This window comes from Leptodactylus fuscus, chromosome 6 (genome assembly GCF_031893055.1).
Source record: "Leptodactylus fuscus isolate aLepFus1 chromosome 6, aLepFus1.hap2, whole genome shotgun sequence".
Classification (NCBI taxonomy): domain Eukaryota; kingdom Metazoa; phylum Chordata; class Amphibia; order Anura; family Leptodactylidae; genus Leptodactylus; species Leptodactylus fuscus.
Window position 1 is genome coordinate 74188975 of NC_134270.1, and position 20704 is coordinate 74209678.

At 44.8% G+C, this 20704-nt stretch overlaps 1 protein-coding gene across 2 annotated transcripts in view; it reads right to left on the reverse strand.

The window, feature by feature from the left end:
- The window catches only part of LOC142210801 (AP-2 complex subunit alpha-1), a 41387-nt gene extending 21276 nt beyond the window's left edge, over positions 1–20111 (reverse strand). For both annotated transcript variants that reach the window (XM_075280231.1, XM_075280230.1), the window contains exons 1-5: positions 19832–20111; positions 3470–3538; positions 2514–2656; positions 1357–1550; positions 1127–1256 (exon numbers count right to left, since the gene is read on the reverse strand). In XM_075280231.1, the coding sequence (XP_075136332.1) occupies positions 1127–1256; positions 1357–1550; positions 2514–2656; positions 3470–3538; positions 19832–19898 (603 nt within the window). In that variant the 5' untranslated portion in view covers positions 19899–20111. The remainder of the gene's footprint in view (positions 1–1126; positions 1257–1356; positions 1551–2513; positions 2657–3469; positions 3539–19831) is intronic.
- Between the last annotated feature and the right edge of the window lie 593 nt (positions 20112–20704).

A 20704-nucleotide genomic window follows, 5' to 3' on the forward strand; every position in this document is an offset into this window, starting at 1 on the left:
TTAAATTGCCTTCTGCTCTTGCAGCTTCTCTGAATGTCTCCTGCTCAGGCTAAATGGTAATGTACATTCGGTACATATATACATACTCAAACGCCAAACAAGAGCGGTTTAAAATGGTCAGGGGGTTAACCACTTTGTACTGAAAGTTGCTGCATGGTTGGATACCAATTTCACTTTGACGACTGATAGTTACCAGACTGGCAGTGACATGGGGTTGGGGAGAGGAGATATAAGAAAATGTTTTTCGGCTCGGTTTTTTGTGAGTTTTGATAAGAGATTTCCGTGTTCTCTCTTGTATATATTTCATCTACTGTGACAGTTTACTATTAAAAAAAAAAAAAAAAAAAAAAAAAAGTCTCATAGGTGAATTTCTGCAGGGAACTTTCAACAGCATATGAAAGAGATTTGTAAAAATGACTGTTACAACAATTTGTGGCAGATTTTATCTACATAAATCTGCACCATTTCCATCTCCTGCGGAAGTACCTTAAATGTTCACTCACATATGCCAATTGTTTTTCGTATTTTCTGCGATTGTCTGAAAAATTATGGCAAAAACTTGTAACAAAACTGGCTTGTCTTTGATCCAAACCAAAATTTTATACTTTGGAATCAAAAGGCACAGATTTAATCTTATACCACCCCACGCCATACTATATCATTGCAATAAAACCGCATTGTGATGGATTCGGTTCAGGAGGAAAAAAAGGGTATGTGATTTTAAATTCATGTACACTCCAAACTATAGCTGACCAAGAAATAAGTGCTCACAAGTCTGTCACTGAAAAAATTAAAACATTATGGATCCGAAAAGATGACGCTTCCGCACAAAGACAAATTGTTAATTAGTAAAATATAGCAAACTATATAAATCTACTATTGCTGTAGCTGGAATGATGCACAAAAAAGGTTACCATGTAATTTATTTACTGCATGTTAAGCGTTATAGAAACAAAACATCAGCCTCTATAACTCCCTTCTTCTGTAGTGTTAATTTTCTCTTGGGTAGCAGAAAATAATTTGGGCTCCTAAATGTTCTAAGTCATTGGAATACATTTTTTCCATATTTAGCCCCAAATACATCCTAAAATTGAAGATGTACAATAACATTTTCATAAACACCTACCATGTGCTGATCATTAAGAAGATGAACTACCCGTGACGTCCATTCACCCATTGGCACAAGGTCAGGTGAGGTCTTGTATAGTCTTAATAGGCACAGAGCAGCACTCTGCTTCACACTATCCATTGTGTCTCTGTTAAAGACATCAGATCATCATTAGACACATGGCCGTGTCAAAGGGATTCATGAAAAACAGAAAACAGCTATAAATTAAATACAGAAATAAATTCTACCCTGCAACAAGAATTCTGGGGATCTCTGATGCAAAAGCTTCAGCCATTTCCCTGCTACCAACATTAGCGATGCAATGCAGGGCCAGGCACATGAAGGTGGGGTTACGGCTGGCCAGGTCATTCTTGATGGCATTGTTAATAAGTCGAATCAGCTCACTGTTGGAATTCACCAGAACAGAAATAAAAAGATAACCCTAAAACAAGGGAGAAAGATTCATCAGGTACATCAAAGACAGCAACCTCATAAAAATACATTCTTTTCCAGGTCTCAGTATAAATCCCGGGAAGTCACGCACAAAGCGAACAACAAAGATATTACATGGTAGGTGGATAGACTTTCATAGGGATGTCAAGCAACCTTATCCATCAAGTTAAGCTTTAGACTATAAAATGTGACCTCGTATCTGAAGGGTAAATTCAATAGTGTCCCATAAAAAATAAAGAAACGGAGAAATTGTGGAGAGGATTTATAGTATATCAAAAGCTGTGATTTATTTATTTCCTACTACAACTCCCCTGAAAGAAGCATCACCAAATCTTGTGGCTCACGGCTGCAATAATTTAGGTAATAGGAACGTGATGTAATAGTCTGTTACTTAAATGACAATGATAAGGGGTTAAAGTGTTTCACTAGTGGTGGTTGAACCACTAAGGGCTCGTTCACTCAGGGCAAGAGGGGGCGAATTTTGATGCCGAATCCACCTCAAAATCCACCCCCTCACAACAGAGGTCTATGTAGACCGCTAGCATCCATTTTTCCCATGAGCAAATTTGTTCCCGCTCATGGAAAAAAGAAGCGAGCTACCCTTTCTTCAGGCGGATTCCGCGACTGATTCAGCCGTGGCGTCTGCCTCGCAACAGCACCCTCCGGACTAGGCACAATCATTTGGGAAGCCGCGACTGTCGGAAGCCGTGACTGTCTCGGCAGGTGCATTTTGGTCCTATTTTGACATGGCTTCCCGCGTCAAAGTCAGGATCAAAATACGTGGTACCTAGCCCCCTGTGAACTAGCCCTAATATGTCTAATATCAGGGGAAGGGGGATCTCATGAATGGAGCAATGGTGTGCGTTCTCAGCCACCATTTCAATGCCATTCTGAGGGATCCCTGGAAATATAAAATAAGTGAATGACTTCATATATGAATGATGTTACTTACTATCTGCTTTTCTGTGTATTTATTTGAGCTCAACAAGTTGACTGCTTCCATGTGCCCAAAATCAATGTCATGGCCGAGCAGGAAGATGAAGAGGAGTTTACACACATATTTCTTCTTACTGTAGCCATCCAGGGCTTTGTCTCCTAGTAAAGCAAAAATCAAAAGAAACAGGTCTTACGAAACATCAAAGACATCCTACTCTGACTAAACACATGAACATATATATGCTTAGGCAGAAGGTTATAGATTCACAACAAATAGTTGGAGACCACTCCAACATAGACTAATTTCCTTAGTTTTTAGAGCTCTTCAGATGATGAATTCTTGTATAAAGCCAGCTACATTGAATCAGTTAGAAGTGAATGAAAACTTCCTGAGAAGGAGTTAAATGTTTCCATACAATACTAACAAACTCAGGCCAGTGACACAATCGCCACAGTCCATAGTCAGGGGGCCATTCTACAAATTGTAGCTGCCAATTCCCTTTAACAACTGATGCCTACAACCTGCACATGCTTAGTCAGAAGGCTAGAACATAATGGAAACAGACATGCAGCAACTATAGGCAGGTATCAATAAGAAAAAAAGACAACAATATAATATACATTACAATAATAGTATTCTGCATAAAATACAGCACACTATATAAAAAGCTAGTATCGCTGTAATCAGAATGAAGCACAGAAAATAAGAAATACCGTAAATGACCAAGCAATTTTTACTGCACATAGAGCGTTCTAAAAACTAAACACAAGCCTTTATAAATCCCCCATTTCCTAACGTTAATTTTCTTTTGGCTAGTAATTAATTTTTCTTTCTTTTTCTTTCATCTTGCGCCCAACATTCTAAAGCTGAAGATATAGCTGTGGCTACAATGTATATACTGATGACTGAATACTAAACAATACTGGACACTGGTGAGAAAACACAAGTCATCTAAAATGTTGGTTACTTACCCTTAAATTTTGACCGGATGTTGGCCAGTTCCTTATTGATTCTTTTAATTTCCGCTTCTTTGCTCTTACCTAGAAAACAAAAACAAAATGGGGGAAATTTATCAGGCTAGATTGTTACATTGCTGCTTGTGGCACCTCTTTTACAATAGTTACCTATAGAGGAAAGGTAGTCACTATAGGTGAAATGAAGCTATTCATGGCACCCATTAAAATATGCAATACCACAATAATATATTGAAGAGTTTCTTGAATTTTTATTGTAGGAGAAACCAGGAGAAATTAAAAAAAAAAAACCCTGGCATAGAGGTGCGTAAAAACATTCTTTAATTGTATATTTGTAGACTGCTTGGTCTGCTGCCATTGGGGGATGTGAATGTAAGTCAAACATGTGTAGCTAGTGTAAGGGCAAATATGATTTACTGCAGTGATCAGTGAGCAAGGAATTAATTGTATTAACGTCCCACAGGTCTCTTCCGGCACTGCTTATCCAGTTACAGGAGCTTCAAGACTTACAAGAAACTATGACATCACATCTCTCATGCATGTAATCACTAAGTCAAGCGTACCATAGATGTGACATCACTTCTGGTCCAGCGGGGATTGGAAGAACAAGGAATCAGACCTGAAGCAAAAAATGATCTATATATCCAGCTGAAACATGTTTTCGCATCTCAAATAGCAATGTCAGAGATTCCCACAGAATCTAACAATGAAGTCATCCCAGTGTTGCTTTAGTGCAATGTCCACTTCTAAGCTCGGCCTGCACAGCATCACTCAAGGCCACCCAGCTTTCCAGGACACTGAGGCTTCCACTATAAAACTTCCTTCAGTTATCTGTGCAGCTGGATAGCTCTGTGCTGTGGTAAAAAAGTGAGCATGGTACAATGCTGAATCAGCACTGAAGCCCATTTGTATTGTGGATAGCAGGGTCCCGTTGCTCGCCCTCCCTACTGATTATAAACCGGTAACATATCCTAGCAATATGCAGTCAAATTTCAAGATGAAACACTCCTGTGCTTGTTAGGCTGGAGGTAAAACACAGTTTACACAACACATGAAAATGAAGATAAAATTAGGAAAGATTCAGTTATCCTTTATGGAGGAAAAAAAAAAAAGTCGCAATCATTCTTCAGGTAATGACGAAACTCCAAACTGCTGATAAATCTAGAACAATCTATATGATCATTCAGGATGCATTTTCCCTGAAAGGGATTTTAAACTAATAGCATGTTCTTATAGCCTTTATAAAGACTATTCATCTCTTAGCTTTATCTTGCATTTTTCTTCTTTATGCCAAGTGCGGTCAGACAATACAGGGGGCGTTCCATCACCGCCTTGTTTCTGCTCCGTTGGGCATTCTCCTCCTCCTTATACATTTTGCGGTAGTCTTGTGTAAGAAAAGGAGTGAAGAGGAGGAGAATACCCAACGGAGCACAAAAAAGGCAGTGTTGGAATGTTGTGCTCGTAGTGCCGAGGGCACGCCCCGTTGTTTATGAGCGCAATTAGCATAAAGAAGAAAAAAGAAACATTCGAAAATGGTGGTGCGGACCTTCAAGATAAAGGCAAGAGATGAATAGCCTTTATAAAGGCTTTTCCTATGTGCTATTAGTTTAAAATCGGTTTTTAACTATAGAATCCCTTTAAGAAACAATTGTAACTAACAATTTTACTGTTTCCAACATGAAATAATACGCGGCTGTGCACATTCACACCTGCTATATAGAGCAAGTAACAATAAAGTAAATAAAACTTGCCCACAAAAGTTAGGGTCAGTTCACATGTGCACCGTCCGCGCGGGTTTTCAAACAGAGAGAGCCGCGGCGAGCCGCGTCTCTCTCTGGTCAAAACCCGCCTGCCGCGACCATCGCAGTCGCGGCTTTCCCCTTCTATGTCGGCTCAAATGAATGAGCCGACACAGGAGGGTGCTGCCGTTAGGCGGAAGCCGCGGCCCAGTTTCCCGCCTGAAGATAGGACATGTCGCTTCTTTTCTCCGCTAGCAGCAGCCCGCCGCTAGCGGAAAAAAGAAGCCCCGCGGTCTGCATAGACCACCATTGTAAAGGGACGGATTTTGAAGCGAAATCCGCCCCTTTGCCCACGTGTGAACGAGCCCTAAAAATCTCCCATATTTGTTAATTATAGTAAATAAAAACATAAATGTATACACAGGGGGTAAATAAAGGGAGTACCAAAAATAACAAGCAGGTACATATGCCATAGGGAAGCAACAATTAATATATATGACTGACAAAAGGAGTATTAGTATATTAATATATATATATATATATATATATATATATATATATATATATTACTATAACAGCAACTATCATAGATAGAAATATATGCGCAAAGTAATATAGTTCTAGCGAGGTAAACAAAAAACTTCATAAAGGTGTCAAAGGAACTATAGATGGATTGACATATAGAAAACAACCGTAAGTAAAAATGGTAAAATAGTCCCTAGAGTAACCCACTTGGTTATCATACCCCTCAGTGAGTGCTGAAATGTTTCTCCTGGAATATCAGCCCATGGAGGTAATATAGATTTTTCCCGTTGGAATATTAGCTTGTCCATACTGCCATGCTCTGAATAGCCCATTTTACCTCATCCCAGAGATACTCTATATAGAAAGGGTCAGCAGCATTTTAGACATATCTAGCTGGCACAGGGCTCTCTCAGCTGTCCTGTATCCAGAGGAGGTACTGGGAGGGTGGGTGAAGCATATGGTGCGGCATAGTGTCTGGACATGATTTAGCCTGCTCAGAGGGCAGCAAGTGTGTTTATACCATGAAGAGAGTGTAAAAGTAGAATATTACAGCAAAACACCTTCAAGTGTTCATTGTCAAGTGGATTCTTCCCAAAATCAGCAGCAGATTTAATACAGACTACCTCCCATTGAATAGATAGGAAACAGACTCGGAAAAAGTAAGCATCCTGCTTGAATGTCCCGCAGAGTCCAAGGCTCGAGACTAGGCCCGTTCAGCAGAGGAAAGCCAAAACTCTGCCTTGACCTCCGCCATGGGGAGCGGAAAATGAAGATTAATGTGAAGTGGATGTCTAGGCGTATTTGCAGCACTGGTGGTTTAGTGTCGAACATGTGAAAGACAAGATCCTTTTCGGCTAAGCCCTCACACGGCAGAAATGCATCAGAAGAAAATGCTTTACTAAGAGTAGAAAGAGGGAGCAGGGCTAAATGTCATGAGCAACTGGCCCTACATGTACAGAAGAAACATGGCTTGCTTAGACTTTGTGGCCAGATGGGATGATACTAAAAGGAGTGATATCCATGCACTACTTATACCCTTAAGATGCCACTGTGAGATCTCAGCTTTGTAAACCCTTTGGAGGAAGGAGTATGAGCAGATATATTAGAGGCCGTCCCAAAGTTGTCAGCCAGTGAAATGTATAAGCTCTTCCAGATGTATTTCCTACACAGGATTTATAAGATGCCATCCCTGCTCCATAAAATGTGTTATAAGGCTGACTCCAATTGCTATAGATGTATGGGGGAGGGAGCAGACCTTATTCATGTTATGTGGAGTTGCCAGTATCTAAGATGCTTTCGGCGGGCAATAACTCAATATATTGGAAATGTCTATTACTATGGTACTGCTATGGACCCGATATTATGTGCGCTAGGCTATGTGACTACACTTTCTGTACCTTGATGTCCAAAGACTTTTAAATCTAATATCAAACTGGAAAGATCGAAATCCTCCTATTTTAGGTGACCTTAAATCTGGAGTGAATATGATTAGAGATGAGCGAGTACTGTTCGGATCAGCCGATACGAACAGCACGCTCCATAGAAATGAATGGATGCACCTGGTACTTCCGCTTTGACAGCGGCCGGCCGCTTAACCCCCCGCGTGCCGGCTACGTCCATTCATTTCTATGCAAGCGTGCTGTTCGGATCGGCTGATCCAAACAGTACTCGCTCATCTCTAAATATGATGTTTTACCTTGAGAAATCCTACTATTATAAATGTGAAAGTTTGTGTGTTTGGATGTTTGTTGCTCAATCACGCAAAAACAGCTGAACGGATTTGCATGAAATTTGGCACAGATAGTTTGTAACCTCGATTAAAACAAAGGCTACTTTTTATCCCAGTAAATGACATGGCTTCACGACTGTTATTAATTTATGTTCACATACTATATTAAACTGCTCTTGCAGCAGCTTATCTCAGGTTCTTCTCTGTCCAGTTGAGCCAGAGGGAAGAGGGTAGACACAAATACAGAAAGTCAAAAGCAGACTCTGGAGGCAGCGTGTTCGGACACTGACTCAAGAAAACACCTTTAATACAAATTGGCAGTTTCCCAATTTTAAACATGTTGAGGAAACAAAAATTGAATGTGTCACAAATTTCCAACCCCCAAGTACAAGTTGAGCAGCAGGCCAAGTTGAAAGCTGCCGAAACGCCATAGCAGGCGGGGCATCGACACCAGCAACACACTCACTATATGGTGGCCCAGCGAGCTGCTGAGATGTCGCAACAATCACAGGCACGGTGGTAGGAAAAAGTTCAGTGGCAGGCCAGCTTGAGAGCTGCCCAAATGCAGGAGTAGGCGGATCATCAACGGCAGCAATTTCAAGAATATAGGTGGATAATCAACATGAAAATGTCTTGGCCCCATAGTTTGATACTCCAGGATTGCTTCCTAGAAGGTTGCTAGTAGGAAGAACCTTATGTCTGTTGACCCTTTTTTTGGGAGATGAACCGACTGAGCTACAGGCTCCCGACTGATAGTATGTGGCTGTGCTTTGTTGGAGTGATGTGGGAAGGCCGTCATGCTGTTTACCCAGTTGAAGGGATAAAAACGAGAGAAGGAAACTCTTTAGGCAACTATTGTAGACTCATCAGAACAGATTCCAGGACTGATGGATGTGGCGATATTGGGGACCACTTCAGTTCACCCCTGGACTTGTCAACTCTGGTTTCATCTCATTATATATTCACAATAGCATTCGGCTCTCCGTCATTTAGGTCTGCAAGGGGACAAAGCCTGTCCACGTAAAAAGCAGTTACAAAATAAAACCAGTGGAAAAAAAAAAAGTCCTATTAGTAGGAGAATCCAATGCAGATGTGTCTCTATCCTGAATGGGCAGGAAAAGTGGGAAGGGGGGGGGACGGGGGACATATGTGGTTTTGTTACTTTTGAATCTTAATTAAAAGTAATATAAAAAAAATGTGTCCTCAGCACATAACTACACATGTCGTACCACACATACCATACTTTACAATGTACCCCTTTCAGGAAGCAGACTCTTATTTCTAACAGACCTGGACAATAAATCAGTTGTCATCATGTCATAAAGGTGACGGACAACAAAACATTACAACTAAGCAATGAAAGAGATTTTATATAATGTTCATCAGCTCAGTTGTGTTTGCTTTTGTGAATGAAATTTCATTGTTCTCTAGGTAAACGTTCACTTTTACAACTTTCTGACATATTCAGTGATGATAAAAAGGAAAACGAGGAAAAAGCAAATTAAGGGAGAGAAACACACACACACAAAGCCAGGAAATACAAAAAACCCGCCTGCTAAAACAGCAGGCACCCGTGGTAATCCAAAGACCCCATAGACTAGAATGCAAGGACTCTTACTGAGGCTGCGACGCAGATGTGAACAATGCCTAATACACAGCAAAGTATCTGAATGAAGTGTGATAACCTTGTATCCAAGTAAGGGGACATCAGAAGTATCTATCAGGAGGAACTGATATCACAGGTTTTTTTGTTTTTTTTCTTAAAGGGTGTCTCTGCCTAGAAAAGAGAGGAGACGCTCTTCTAGCCTGTGCTGTATACCTTGCAGTGAGAATTCAGCTCTGTGTATATTGCTGTTTAGCTGCAGCTTGCTTTATTTACCCAAGTATTTCCCAACACACAAGTGACTAATATATGAAACTTACAAGTTCCGCACAAAGAAGTCTGACATGGCGCCCATGCACATTACTAGACTTCCATATGTCTGCAATTCTGTACAGAATTCAACCGTAAAGTTTGGCAATATACAAAGAGATACTGGGGTAATCTGGTACATTCTAGAGACTCTGACATTCATGGAAATATGGTAGTCATGTGTGATTTTTATAGCTTTTTTTTTTTTTTTTTTTTTTTTTACATATTTTGGTTGAAGTAGTCTAGTGGTCACCAAATTTTTGCTGTTGTTCTACATTCACACCTGTGCTTGGGTTTCTGTTCTTCAAGTCTGCATGCTAATCCGAAAAATGAAAATCCAAAACGCAAAAAAAAAGCCCATAGATTATAATGGAGTGCACCCGGTACCAACCTGAAAAAAGCAAAAGGAAAAATACTTTTTTCTTCACATTTTTCAAGCAGATTCATGGGACAGGATCCCTGAATGAAAACCAAGCGCTGGTGTGGACACAGCCTAAGGCTACTTTCACACGGCAGTGTTTAGTCAGTGATTTTGAACCAGAATGTCGGGTTTTTCTGTCCACTTGAAAAGTCAGACATCTTTACAAGCGGACAGTGAAGAAAGGGCACGGAGTGCAAAAGAACGCCCCCGATGCCCATTTAAATAAATGACAAGTGTCACGGACACAGCTAGTGTCCGCTCCTAATGTCCGTGCGAGATTTTGAACGGACACTAGGAGCGGACACTACCTGTCGTCGGACACAGACGGTAGTGTGAACGCCCCCTTATATAGCTAAATTCAATTCTACCTGCTCAAGTATGCTCAGAAGCCTAATACACATGAATAGATAGACTTGCACATGCACAGCCTTCTCTCCTTCAACTGTGGTCACAAACAAAGATCTGTTCTTCAGGTATTTATGACATATCCTGAAGATATAGCCAGAAATTCCATGATGGGAATACCCCTTTACAGGAATATGGGGGGGGGGGGGAGTGAAAATTCAAGGTAACCTTTGAATTCAGCACACTGTCAGCTTTCTAGCAGTATATATACTGTATGTATGTATATAAATCCGCACATCTCTGAGGACATGAAAGATCCTGTGTCAGAGCTGTTTTGGTGTTGTACAGATCCACCATCTTGGCTTACGTTTACACAGTGTCTCAAAGCCCACTTCCATACTCTCTCATTCATTTCCTTGGGAGTTAGTAGCAGATTCTCTCCTTTAGCTGATTTTTTATAGCCGAAAGGCATCATGGCCCATTTTCAGGTGGATTCTGCTTTGCCATTGAAATGAATGGTTTTTGGCAGTTTTTGTAAAGACTATGCCATTGTTTTTCAGGCTCCCATTTATTTCAATGGGATTTGCAAGACAGAATCTGATGATCATGCTTTTCCCACAAATCTAGTTTAAAAAGAAAATAAAGAATCGGCTTGAGGAAAAAACCTGCCCAACTCCCTTTGTCTTGAACAGGAGAGTTAGGAGGCATTTTTTGAGGAGCAATCTATCTTAAAAATCTGCCTGCAAAAAACTGTGAAAATGGCATTAAATGGGTTTTACCATCTTCTAAACTTATTGCACACTGTGAAAATATGGAATCACTGTATAACTGGTAGGGATTCAACCCCTGAGTCCCCCATAAATTCAGAATGAAGAGGCTTCAGCAGTAGGGTTGAGCGATCGTGTTTGGAAAAGATCGGATTCCGATCGGCAATCGAGAAAATTTCACGATCGGAATTCCGAACACGATCTTTTTAGGTGGGATCGAGATCAGTGATTATTTCCCACAATGCTTCGCTACTGGGCAAGCATTGTGGGAAAAGCTAACAATGTTAGGCTTCACACCGAGTATACGCTCCACTCATTCTGAGCGGAGTGTATACTCAGTGTGAAGGCTCTGCTGCGGTTCCATAGGAATGAATGGAAGCAGCCGGCACACAGCCTTAACCCCCTGCGTGCCGGCTGCGTCAATTCATTCTAATGGGAGACTAGCTAACATCTCTAGTAGCTACTTACCAGCAGAGATGGCTGGTCCGATGCCTGGTGTTCTCGTTCTTCTTCGCCTCGCTGCCCCCGCCTCCCAGGTTAGTGTTTAAAGAGCTAGGAAGAAGGCGGGGCTTGTGGCTTAGGAGAGTGTGGGTGGGTACTGGGAGGGGAAACGTCACTTCTCCCCGCCCTGTACCCGCCCACACTCTCCTAACCTGGGAGGACTGTCAGCTTTCTAGCAGTATATACACTCATCGGCCACTTTATTAGGTACACCTGTCCAACTGCTCGTTAACACTTAATTTCTAATCAGCCAATCACATGGCGGCAACTCAGTGCATTTAGGCATGTAGACATGGTCAAGACAATCTCCTGTAGTTCAAACCGGGCATCAGTATGGGGAAGAAAGGTGATTTGAGTGCCTTTGAACGTGGCATGGTGGTTGGTGCCAGAAGGGCTGGTCTGAGTATTTCAGAAACTGCTGATCTACTGGGATTTTCACGCACAACCATCTCTAGGGTTTACAGAGAATGGTCCGAAAAAGAAAAAACATCCAGTGAGCGGCAGTTCTGTGGGCGGAAATGCGTTGTTGATGCCAGAGGTCAGAGGAGAATGGCCAGACTGGTTCGAGCTGATAGAAAGGCAACAGTGACTCAAATAGCCACCCGTTACAACCAAGGTAGCCAGAAGAGCATCTCTGAACGCACAGTACGTCGAACTTTGAGGCAGATGGGCTACAGCAGCAGAAGACCACACCGGGTGCCACTCCTTTCAGCTAAGAACAGGAAACTGAGGCTACAATTTGCACAAGCTCATCGAAATTGGACAATTGAAGATTGGAAAAACGTTGCCTGGTCTGATGAGTCTCGATTTCTGCTGCGACATTCGGATGGTAGGGTCAGAATTTGGCGTCAACAACATGAAAGCATGGATCCATCCTGCCTTGTATCAACGGTTCAGGCTGGTGGTGGTGGTGTCATGGTGTGGGGAATATTTTCTTGGCACTTTTTGGGCCCCTTGGTACCAATTGAGCATCGTTGCAACGCCAAAGCCTACCTGAGTATTGTTGCTGACCATGTCCATCCCTTTATGACCACAATGTACCCAACATCTGATGGCTACTTTCAGCAGGATAATGCGCCATGTCATAAAGCTGGAATCATCTCAGACTGGTTTCTTGAACATGACAATGAGTTCACTGTACTCCAATGGCCTCCACAGTCACCAGATCTCAACCCAATAGAGCATCTTTGGGATGTGGTGGAACGGGAGATTCGCATCATGGATGTGCAGCCGACAAATCTGCGGCAACTGTGTGATGCCATCATGTCAATATGGACCAAAATCTCTGAGGAATGCTTCCAGCACCTTGTTGAATCTATGCCACGAAGAATTGAGGCAGTTCTGAAGGCAAAAGGGGGTCCAACCCGTTACTAGCATGGTGTACCTAATAAAGTGGCCGGTGAGTGTATACTGTATGTATGTATATAAATCTGCACATCTCTGAGGACATGAAAGATCCTGTGTCAGAGCTGTTTTGGTGTTGTACAGATCCACCATCTTGGCTTACGTTTACACAGTGTCTCAAAACCCACTTCCATACTCTCTCATTCATTTCCTTGGGAGTTAGTAGCAGATTCTCTCCTTTACCTGATTTTAGAACAGGTCAGGATCCAAAGGAAAGCTCACCCATCACCAATATGGGAACAGCCCACCAGAACATAGTCTAGTAAAGCAAAAATATTCTAGCAGAAAACATCCAAATTGCAATGCCTACTACTTAAGAGGGTGAGCCCAAGGAGCCTCAGTCCACCACCCGTCATCAAAGTGCTCACGCTTGCCCAGATCAAATCCCATCTTTTAATACACCTGATGGTTCTATAAGTCAGCTCATTTATCAATGGGTATAACACTTGTATTGTGCTAGGACACTGGTTATAGCGCCTAAAGTTTTTTTTTTTTCCAAATCTCATTTTAACAACATTTTCAGTTTTTTTTTTTACAGAAAATAAAACATAAAAAGGAGGTAGCAGTGGTATGAACATTTTGAGCATATAAGATGAAACAATACAAAGAGGGTCAAACCCTCAAATTATCTGAAAAAGACTGATTAAGTATCATGTATGTAAAGTACAGGGATTCTTGTTCTTAAAGAAAGGAATAGCGCCTAAAGTCTGAACAGCAGTAGTTCACCTACCAGTGTGCCTGTGGCGTGCCTAGTATAAGTTTATTTATCCTACTACATGTTCACCTGTCAATCATCCTGGTTCACAGAATTCAGGCCTCAGCCATGAGCTAATCCACTTCATGCCCTCAACCAGTCAGTCAGTGTGCCAGGAGCCATCTACCCAACCAGTGACTACATTCTGTGTGCCAGGAGCCATCTATACCACCAGACACTATAGTCAGTGTGCCAGGAGCCATCTATACCACCAGACACTATAGTCGGTGTGCCAGGAGCCATCTATTTCACCAGTCACCACAGTCGGTGTGCCAGGAGCCATCTATACCACCAGTCAGTATAGCAGGAGCCATCTATACCACCAGTCACTGTAGTCTGTGTTCCAGGAGCTATCTATAACATCAGTCACTACAGTCGGTGTGCCAAGAGCCATCTATAACACCAGTGACTACAGTCTGTGTGTCAGGAGCCATCTATACCACCAGTCACTACAGTCTGTGTGTCAGGAGCCATCTATACCACCAGTCACTACAGTCTGTGTGTCAGGAGCCATCTATATCACCAGTCACTACAGTCGGTGTGCCAGGAGCCATCTATACCAGCAGTAACTACAGTCTGTGTGTCAGGAGCCATCTTTAGCACACCAGTCACTATAGTCGGTGTGCCAGGAACCATCTATACCACCAGTCACTCTAGTCGGTGTGCTAGGAGCCATCTATACCACCAGTCACTCTAGTCAGTGTGCCAGGAGCCATCTATACCACTAGACACTACAGTCGGTGTGTCAGGAACCATCTATACCACCAGTCAGTATAGCAGGAGCCATCTATACCACCAGTCACTCTAGTCTGTGTTCCAGGAGCCATCTATAACATCAGTCACTACAGTCGGTGTGCCAAGAGCCATCTATAACACCAGTCACTACAGTCTGTGTCAGGAGCCATATATAACACCAGTCACTAGAGTCAGTGTGCCAGGATCCATCTATAACACCAGTCACTACAGTCGGTGTGCCAGGAGCCATCTATACCACCAGTAACTACAGTCGGTGTGCCAGTATCCATCTATTCCACCAGTCACTACAATCAGTGTGTCAGGATCCATCTATAACACCAGTCACTACAGTCGGTGTGCCAGGAGCCATCTATACCACCAGTAACTACAGTCGGTGTGCCAGTATCCATCTATCCCACCAGTCACTACAGTCAGTGTGCCAGAATCCATCTATACCACCAGTCACTAGAGTCGGTGTGCCAGGATCCATCTATACCACCAGTCACTACAGTCGGTGTGCCAGGATCCATCTATACCACCAGTCACTACAGTCAGTGTGCCAGGATCCATCTATACCACCAGTCACTACAGTCAGTGTGCCAGGATCCATCTATACCACCAGTCACTACAGTCAGTGTGCCAGGATCCATCTATACCACCAGTCACTACAGTCAGTGTGCCAGGATCCATCTATACCACCAGTCACTACAGTCGGTGTGCCAGGAGCCATCTATACCACTAGACACTACAGTCAGTGTGCCAGAATCCATCTATACCACCAGTCACTAGAGTCGGTGTGCCAGGATCCATCTATACCACCAGTCACTACAGTCGGTGTGCCAGGATCCATCTATACCACCAGTCACTACAGTCAGTGTGCCAGGATCTATCTATACCACCAGTCACTACAGTCGGTGTGCCAGGAGCCATCTATACCACTAGACACTACAGTCAGTGTGCCAGAATCCATCTATACCACCAGTCACTACAGTCGGTGTGCCAGGATCCATCTATACCACCAGTCACTACAGTCGGTGTGCCAGGAGCCATCTATACCACTAGACACTACAGTCGGTGTGCCAGGATCCATCTATACCACCAGTCACTACAGTCGGTGTGCCAGGATCCATCTATACCACCAGTCACTACAGTCGGTGTGCCAGGATCCATCTATACCACCAGTCACTACAGTCAGTGTGCCAGGATCCATCTATACCATCAGTCACTACAGTCGGTGTGCCAGGATCCATCTATACCACCAGTCACTCTAGTCGGTGTGCCAGGATCCATCTATACCACCAGTCACTCTAGTCGGTGTGCCAGGAGCCATCTATACCACTAGACACTACAGTCAGTGTGCCAGAATCCATCTATACCACCATTCACTAGAGTCGGTGTGCCAGGATCCATCTATACCACCAGTCACTCTAGTCGGTGTGCCAGGATCCATCTATACCACCAGTCACTACAGTCGGTGTGCCAGGATCCATCTATACCACCAGTCACTACAGTCAGTGTGCCAGGATCCATCTATACCACCAGTCACTACAGTCGGTGTGCCAGGATCCATCTATACCACCAGTCACTACAGTCAGTGTGCCAGGATCCATCTATACCACCAGTCACTAGTCAGTGTGCCAGGATCCATCTATACCACCAGTCACTACAATCAGTGTGCCAGGATCCATCTATACCACCAGTCACTACAGTCGGTGTGCCAGGAGCCATCTATACCACCAGACACTATAGTCGGTGTGCCAGGAGCCATCTATTTCACCAGTCACCACAGTCGGTGTGCCAGGAACCATCTATACCACCAGTCAGTATAGCAGGAGCCATCTATACCACCAGTCACTGTAGTCTGTGTTCCAGGAGCTATCTATAACATCAGTCACTACAGTCGGTGTGCCAAGAGCCATCTATAACACCAGTGACTACAGTCTGTGTGTCAGGAGCCATCTATACCACCAGTCACTACAGTCTGTGTGTCAGGAGCCATCTATATCACCAGTCACTACAGTCGGTGTGCCAGGAGCCATCTATACCAGCAGTAACTACAGTCTGTGTGTCAGGAGCCATCTTTAGCACACCAGTCACTATAGTCGGTGTGCCAGGAACCATCTATACCACCAGTCACTCTAGTCGGTGTGCTAGGAGCCATCTATACCACCAGTCACTCTAGTCAGTGTGCCAGGAGCCATCTATACCACTAGACACTACAGTCGGTGTGTCAGGAACCATCTATACCACCAGTCAGTATAGCAGGAGCCATCTATACCACCAGTCACTCTAGTCTGTGTTCCAGGAGCCATCTATAACATCAGTCACTACAGTCGGTGTGCCAAGAGCCATCTATAACACCAGTCACTACAGTCTGTGTCAGGAGCCATATATAACACCAGTCACTAGAGTCAGTGTGCCAGGATCCATCTATAACACCAGTCACTACAGTCGGTGTGCCAGGAGCCATCTATACCACCAGTAACTACAGTCGGTGTGCCAGTATCCATCTATTCCACAAGTCACTACAATCAGTGTGTCAAGATCCATCTATAACACCAGTCACTACAGTCGGTGTGCCAGGAGCCATCTATACCACCAGTAACTACAGTCGGTGTGCCAGTATCCATCTATCCCACCAGTCACTACAGTCAGTGTGCCAGAATCCATCTATACCACCAGTCACTAGTCAGTGTGCCAGGATCCATCTATACCACCAGTCACTACAGTCGGTGTGCCAGGATCCATCTATACCACCAGTCACTACAGTCGGTGTGCCAGGAGCCATCTATACCACTAGACACTACAGTCGGTGTGCCAGGATCCATCTATACCACCAGTCACTACAGTCGGTGTGCCAGGATCCATCTATACCACCAGTCACTACAGTCGGTGTGCCAGGATCCATCTATACCACCAGTCACTACAGTCGGTGTGCCAGGATCCATCTATACCACCAGTCACTCTAGTCGGTGTGCCAGGATCCATCTATACCACCATTCACTAGAGTCGGTGTGCCAGGATCCATCTATACCACCAGTCACTCTAGTCGGTGTGCCAGGATCCATCTATACCACCAGTCACTACAGTCGGTGTGCCAGGATCCATCTATACCACCATTCACTAGAGTCGGTGTGCCAGGATCCATCTATACCACCAGTCACTCTAGTCGGTGTGCCAGGATCCATCTATACCACCAGTCACTACAGTCGGTGTGCCAGGATCCATCTATACCACCAGTCACTACAGTCAGTGTGCCAGGATCCATCTATACCACCAGTCACTACAGTCGGTGTGCCAGGATCCATCTATACCACCAGTCACTACAGTCAGTGTGCCAGGATCCATCTATACCACCAGTCACTAGTCAGTGTGCCAGGATCCATCTATACCACCAGTCACTACAGTCGGTGTGCCAGGATCCATCTATACCACCAGTCACTACAGTCGGTGTGCCAGGAGCCATCTTTACCACTAGACACTACAGTCGGTGTGCCAGGATCCATCTATACCACCAGTCACTACAGTCAGTGTGCCAGGAGCCATCTACGGTATACCACCAGTCACTACAATCAGTGTGCCAGGATCCATCTATACCACCAGTCACTACAGTCGGTGTGCCAGGATCCATCTATACCACCAGTCACTACAATCAGTGTGCCAGGATCCATCTATACCACCAGTCACTACAGTCGGTGTGCCAGGATCCATCTATACCACCAGTCACTACAGTCGGTGTGCCAGGATCCATCTATACCACCAGTCACTACAGTCGGTGTGCCAGGATCCATCTATACCACCAGTCACTACAGTCGGTGTGCCAGGAGCCATCTATACCACTAGACACTACAGTCGGTGTGCCAGGATCCATCTATACCACCAGTCACTACAGTCAGTGTGCCAGGAGCCATCTACGGTATACCACCAGTCACTACAATCAGTGTGCCAGGATCCATCTATACCACCAGTCACTACAGTCGGTGTGCCAGGATCCATCTATACCACCAGTCACTACAGTCGGTGTGCCAGGAGCCATCTATACCACTAGACACTACAGTCAGTGTGCCAGAATCCATCTATACCACCATTCACTAGAGTCGGTGTGCCAGGATCCATCTATACCACCAGTCACTCTAGTCGGTGTGCCAGGATCCATCTATACCACCAGTCACTACAGTTGGTGTGCCAGGATCCATCTATACCACCAGTCACTACAGTCAGTGTGCCAGGATCCATCTATACCACCAGTCACTACAGTCAGTGTGCCAGGATCCATCTATACCACCAGTCACTACAGTCGGTGTGCCAGGAGCCATCTATACCACTAGACACTACAGTCAGTGTGCCAGAATCCATCTATACCACCAGTCACTAGAGTCGGTGTGCCAGGATCCATCTATACCACCAGTCACTACAGTCGGTGTGCCAGGATCCATCTATACCACCAGCCACTACAGTCAGTGTGCCAGGATCCATCTATACTACCAGTCACTACAGTCGGTGTGCCAGGATCCATCTATACCACCAGTCACTCTAGTCGGTGTGCCAGGATCCATCTATACCACCAGCCACTACAGTCAGTGTGCCAGGATCCATCTATACCACCAGTCACTACAGTCGGTGTGCCAGGATCCATCTATACCACCAGTCACTCTAGTCGGTGTGCCAGGATCCATCTATACCACCAGTCACTACAGACGGTGTGCCAGGAGCCATCTATACCACTAGACACTACAGTCAGTGTGCCAGGATCCATCTATACCACCAGTCACTACAGTGAGTGTGCCAGGAGCCATCCACGGTATACCACCAGTCACTACAATCAGTGTGCCAGGATCCATCTATACCACCAGTCACTACAATCAGTGTGCCAGGATCCATCTATACCACCAGTCACTACAGTCGGTGTGCCAGGATCCATCTATACCACCAGTCACTACAGTCAGTGTGCCAGGAGCCATCTATCCCACCAGTTACTCTAGTCAGTGTGCCAGGAGCCATCTATACCACCAGTCACTACAGTCAGTGTGCCAGGAGCCATCTATATCACCAGTCACTACAGTCAGTGAGCCAGGAGCCATCTATATCACCAGTCACTACAGTCGGTGTGCCAGAATCCATCTATACCACCAGTTACTCTAGTCAGTGTGCCAGAATCCATCTATCCCACCAGTCACTACAGTCGGTGTGCCAGAATCCATCTATACCACCAGTTACTCTAGTCAGTGTGCCAGAATCCATCTATCCCACCAGTCACTCTAGTCGGTGTGCCAGGATCCATCTACCCCACCAGTCACTAATCCTCTACCACCCATTCTAGCAGCTAGGGCACAATCACAGCTTCTATACTCTGCAGCGGCCACAATGACAGGACCTTCCCCGCACCCTGCGCTGACAGGATCTCCCCACACCCCATTCAAACTTCCTCACCAGTGACAGGAACCTACCAAACCCAGGCCGCAGCCGGGGCCCAGCCAGCATCAGGCCCCTAGGGGCCCCACATCCCTCCACACCGGACTCTACTTACAGTTCCTAATGTCCGAGATGAACACGGCCAGTCCTCGCATCCCATCCCCTTTTGACACGGCCGGCATCTTTCCTAGTAGCCGAGCTGACCAGACCTGGGCGGGGGCTAGTGCTACCGCACTGAGGAGGAGGAAGGCGGGAGCTGTGACAGCTGCTGCTTATGGAGTCTATGACAGCGGGCGCTTCACCCCAGGACACGGCCCCCGTCTTATTATTAACGATATATTACAGAGAGGGAATGTGAGAGCTGCAAGCTGAGGGAAAAGCAGGGAACAGCAGGAAATCCGCCGCAGGGGCTTCTCCCGCCCTTCCCGTCCTCCCATTGGAAAGTGACAGCAGAAGCATTCAGCTGATTGGACAGGATTTACGTCCATCAACGAGACACCAGAGGGAGGGGAAAAAGGGTGTGTAGTGGAAATGACGTCACTTTTGTAACTTGGACCATTAGCGTACTTGCTTCAAACTCGTCTTCTATTGGTTGCGTGTGCCTGACTGGTCTGCTCTTATAGGTGAGCACGTCAGCTGGAAGGCGGGGCTTAGTCTAAGCGGCCACGCCTCGTAGCTGATGTACAGTCAGAGTTAACGGTTCCTGCAGTCGGTGGTAGGGGTGGTCGGGTTGTGATGACCGTACACTACAATCTCACCATTAACTAGAAGTATGGCCGCTTCTTTGAAGTAGTCTCCCTGGATATGCTCGGTGATTCCATTACAGCTCACTGTTTATTTCACCCAGCTTTCCTTGACGCCTGAAACGTCGCACAAAGCTGTACTATTCACATTTGCTTTTCAGGGATCAAGGAAAGTGTGTGTCATTAAAGGGAGTGTATAGCAATAGCCTTAAGAAAGACTATTCTTCTCTTACCTTTATTATTCG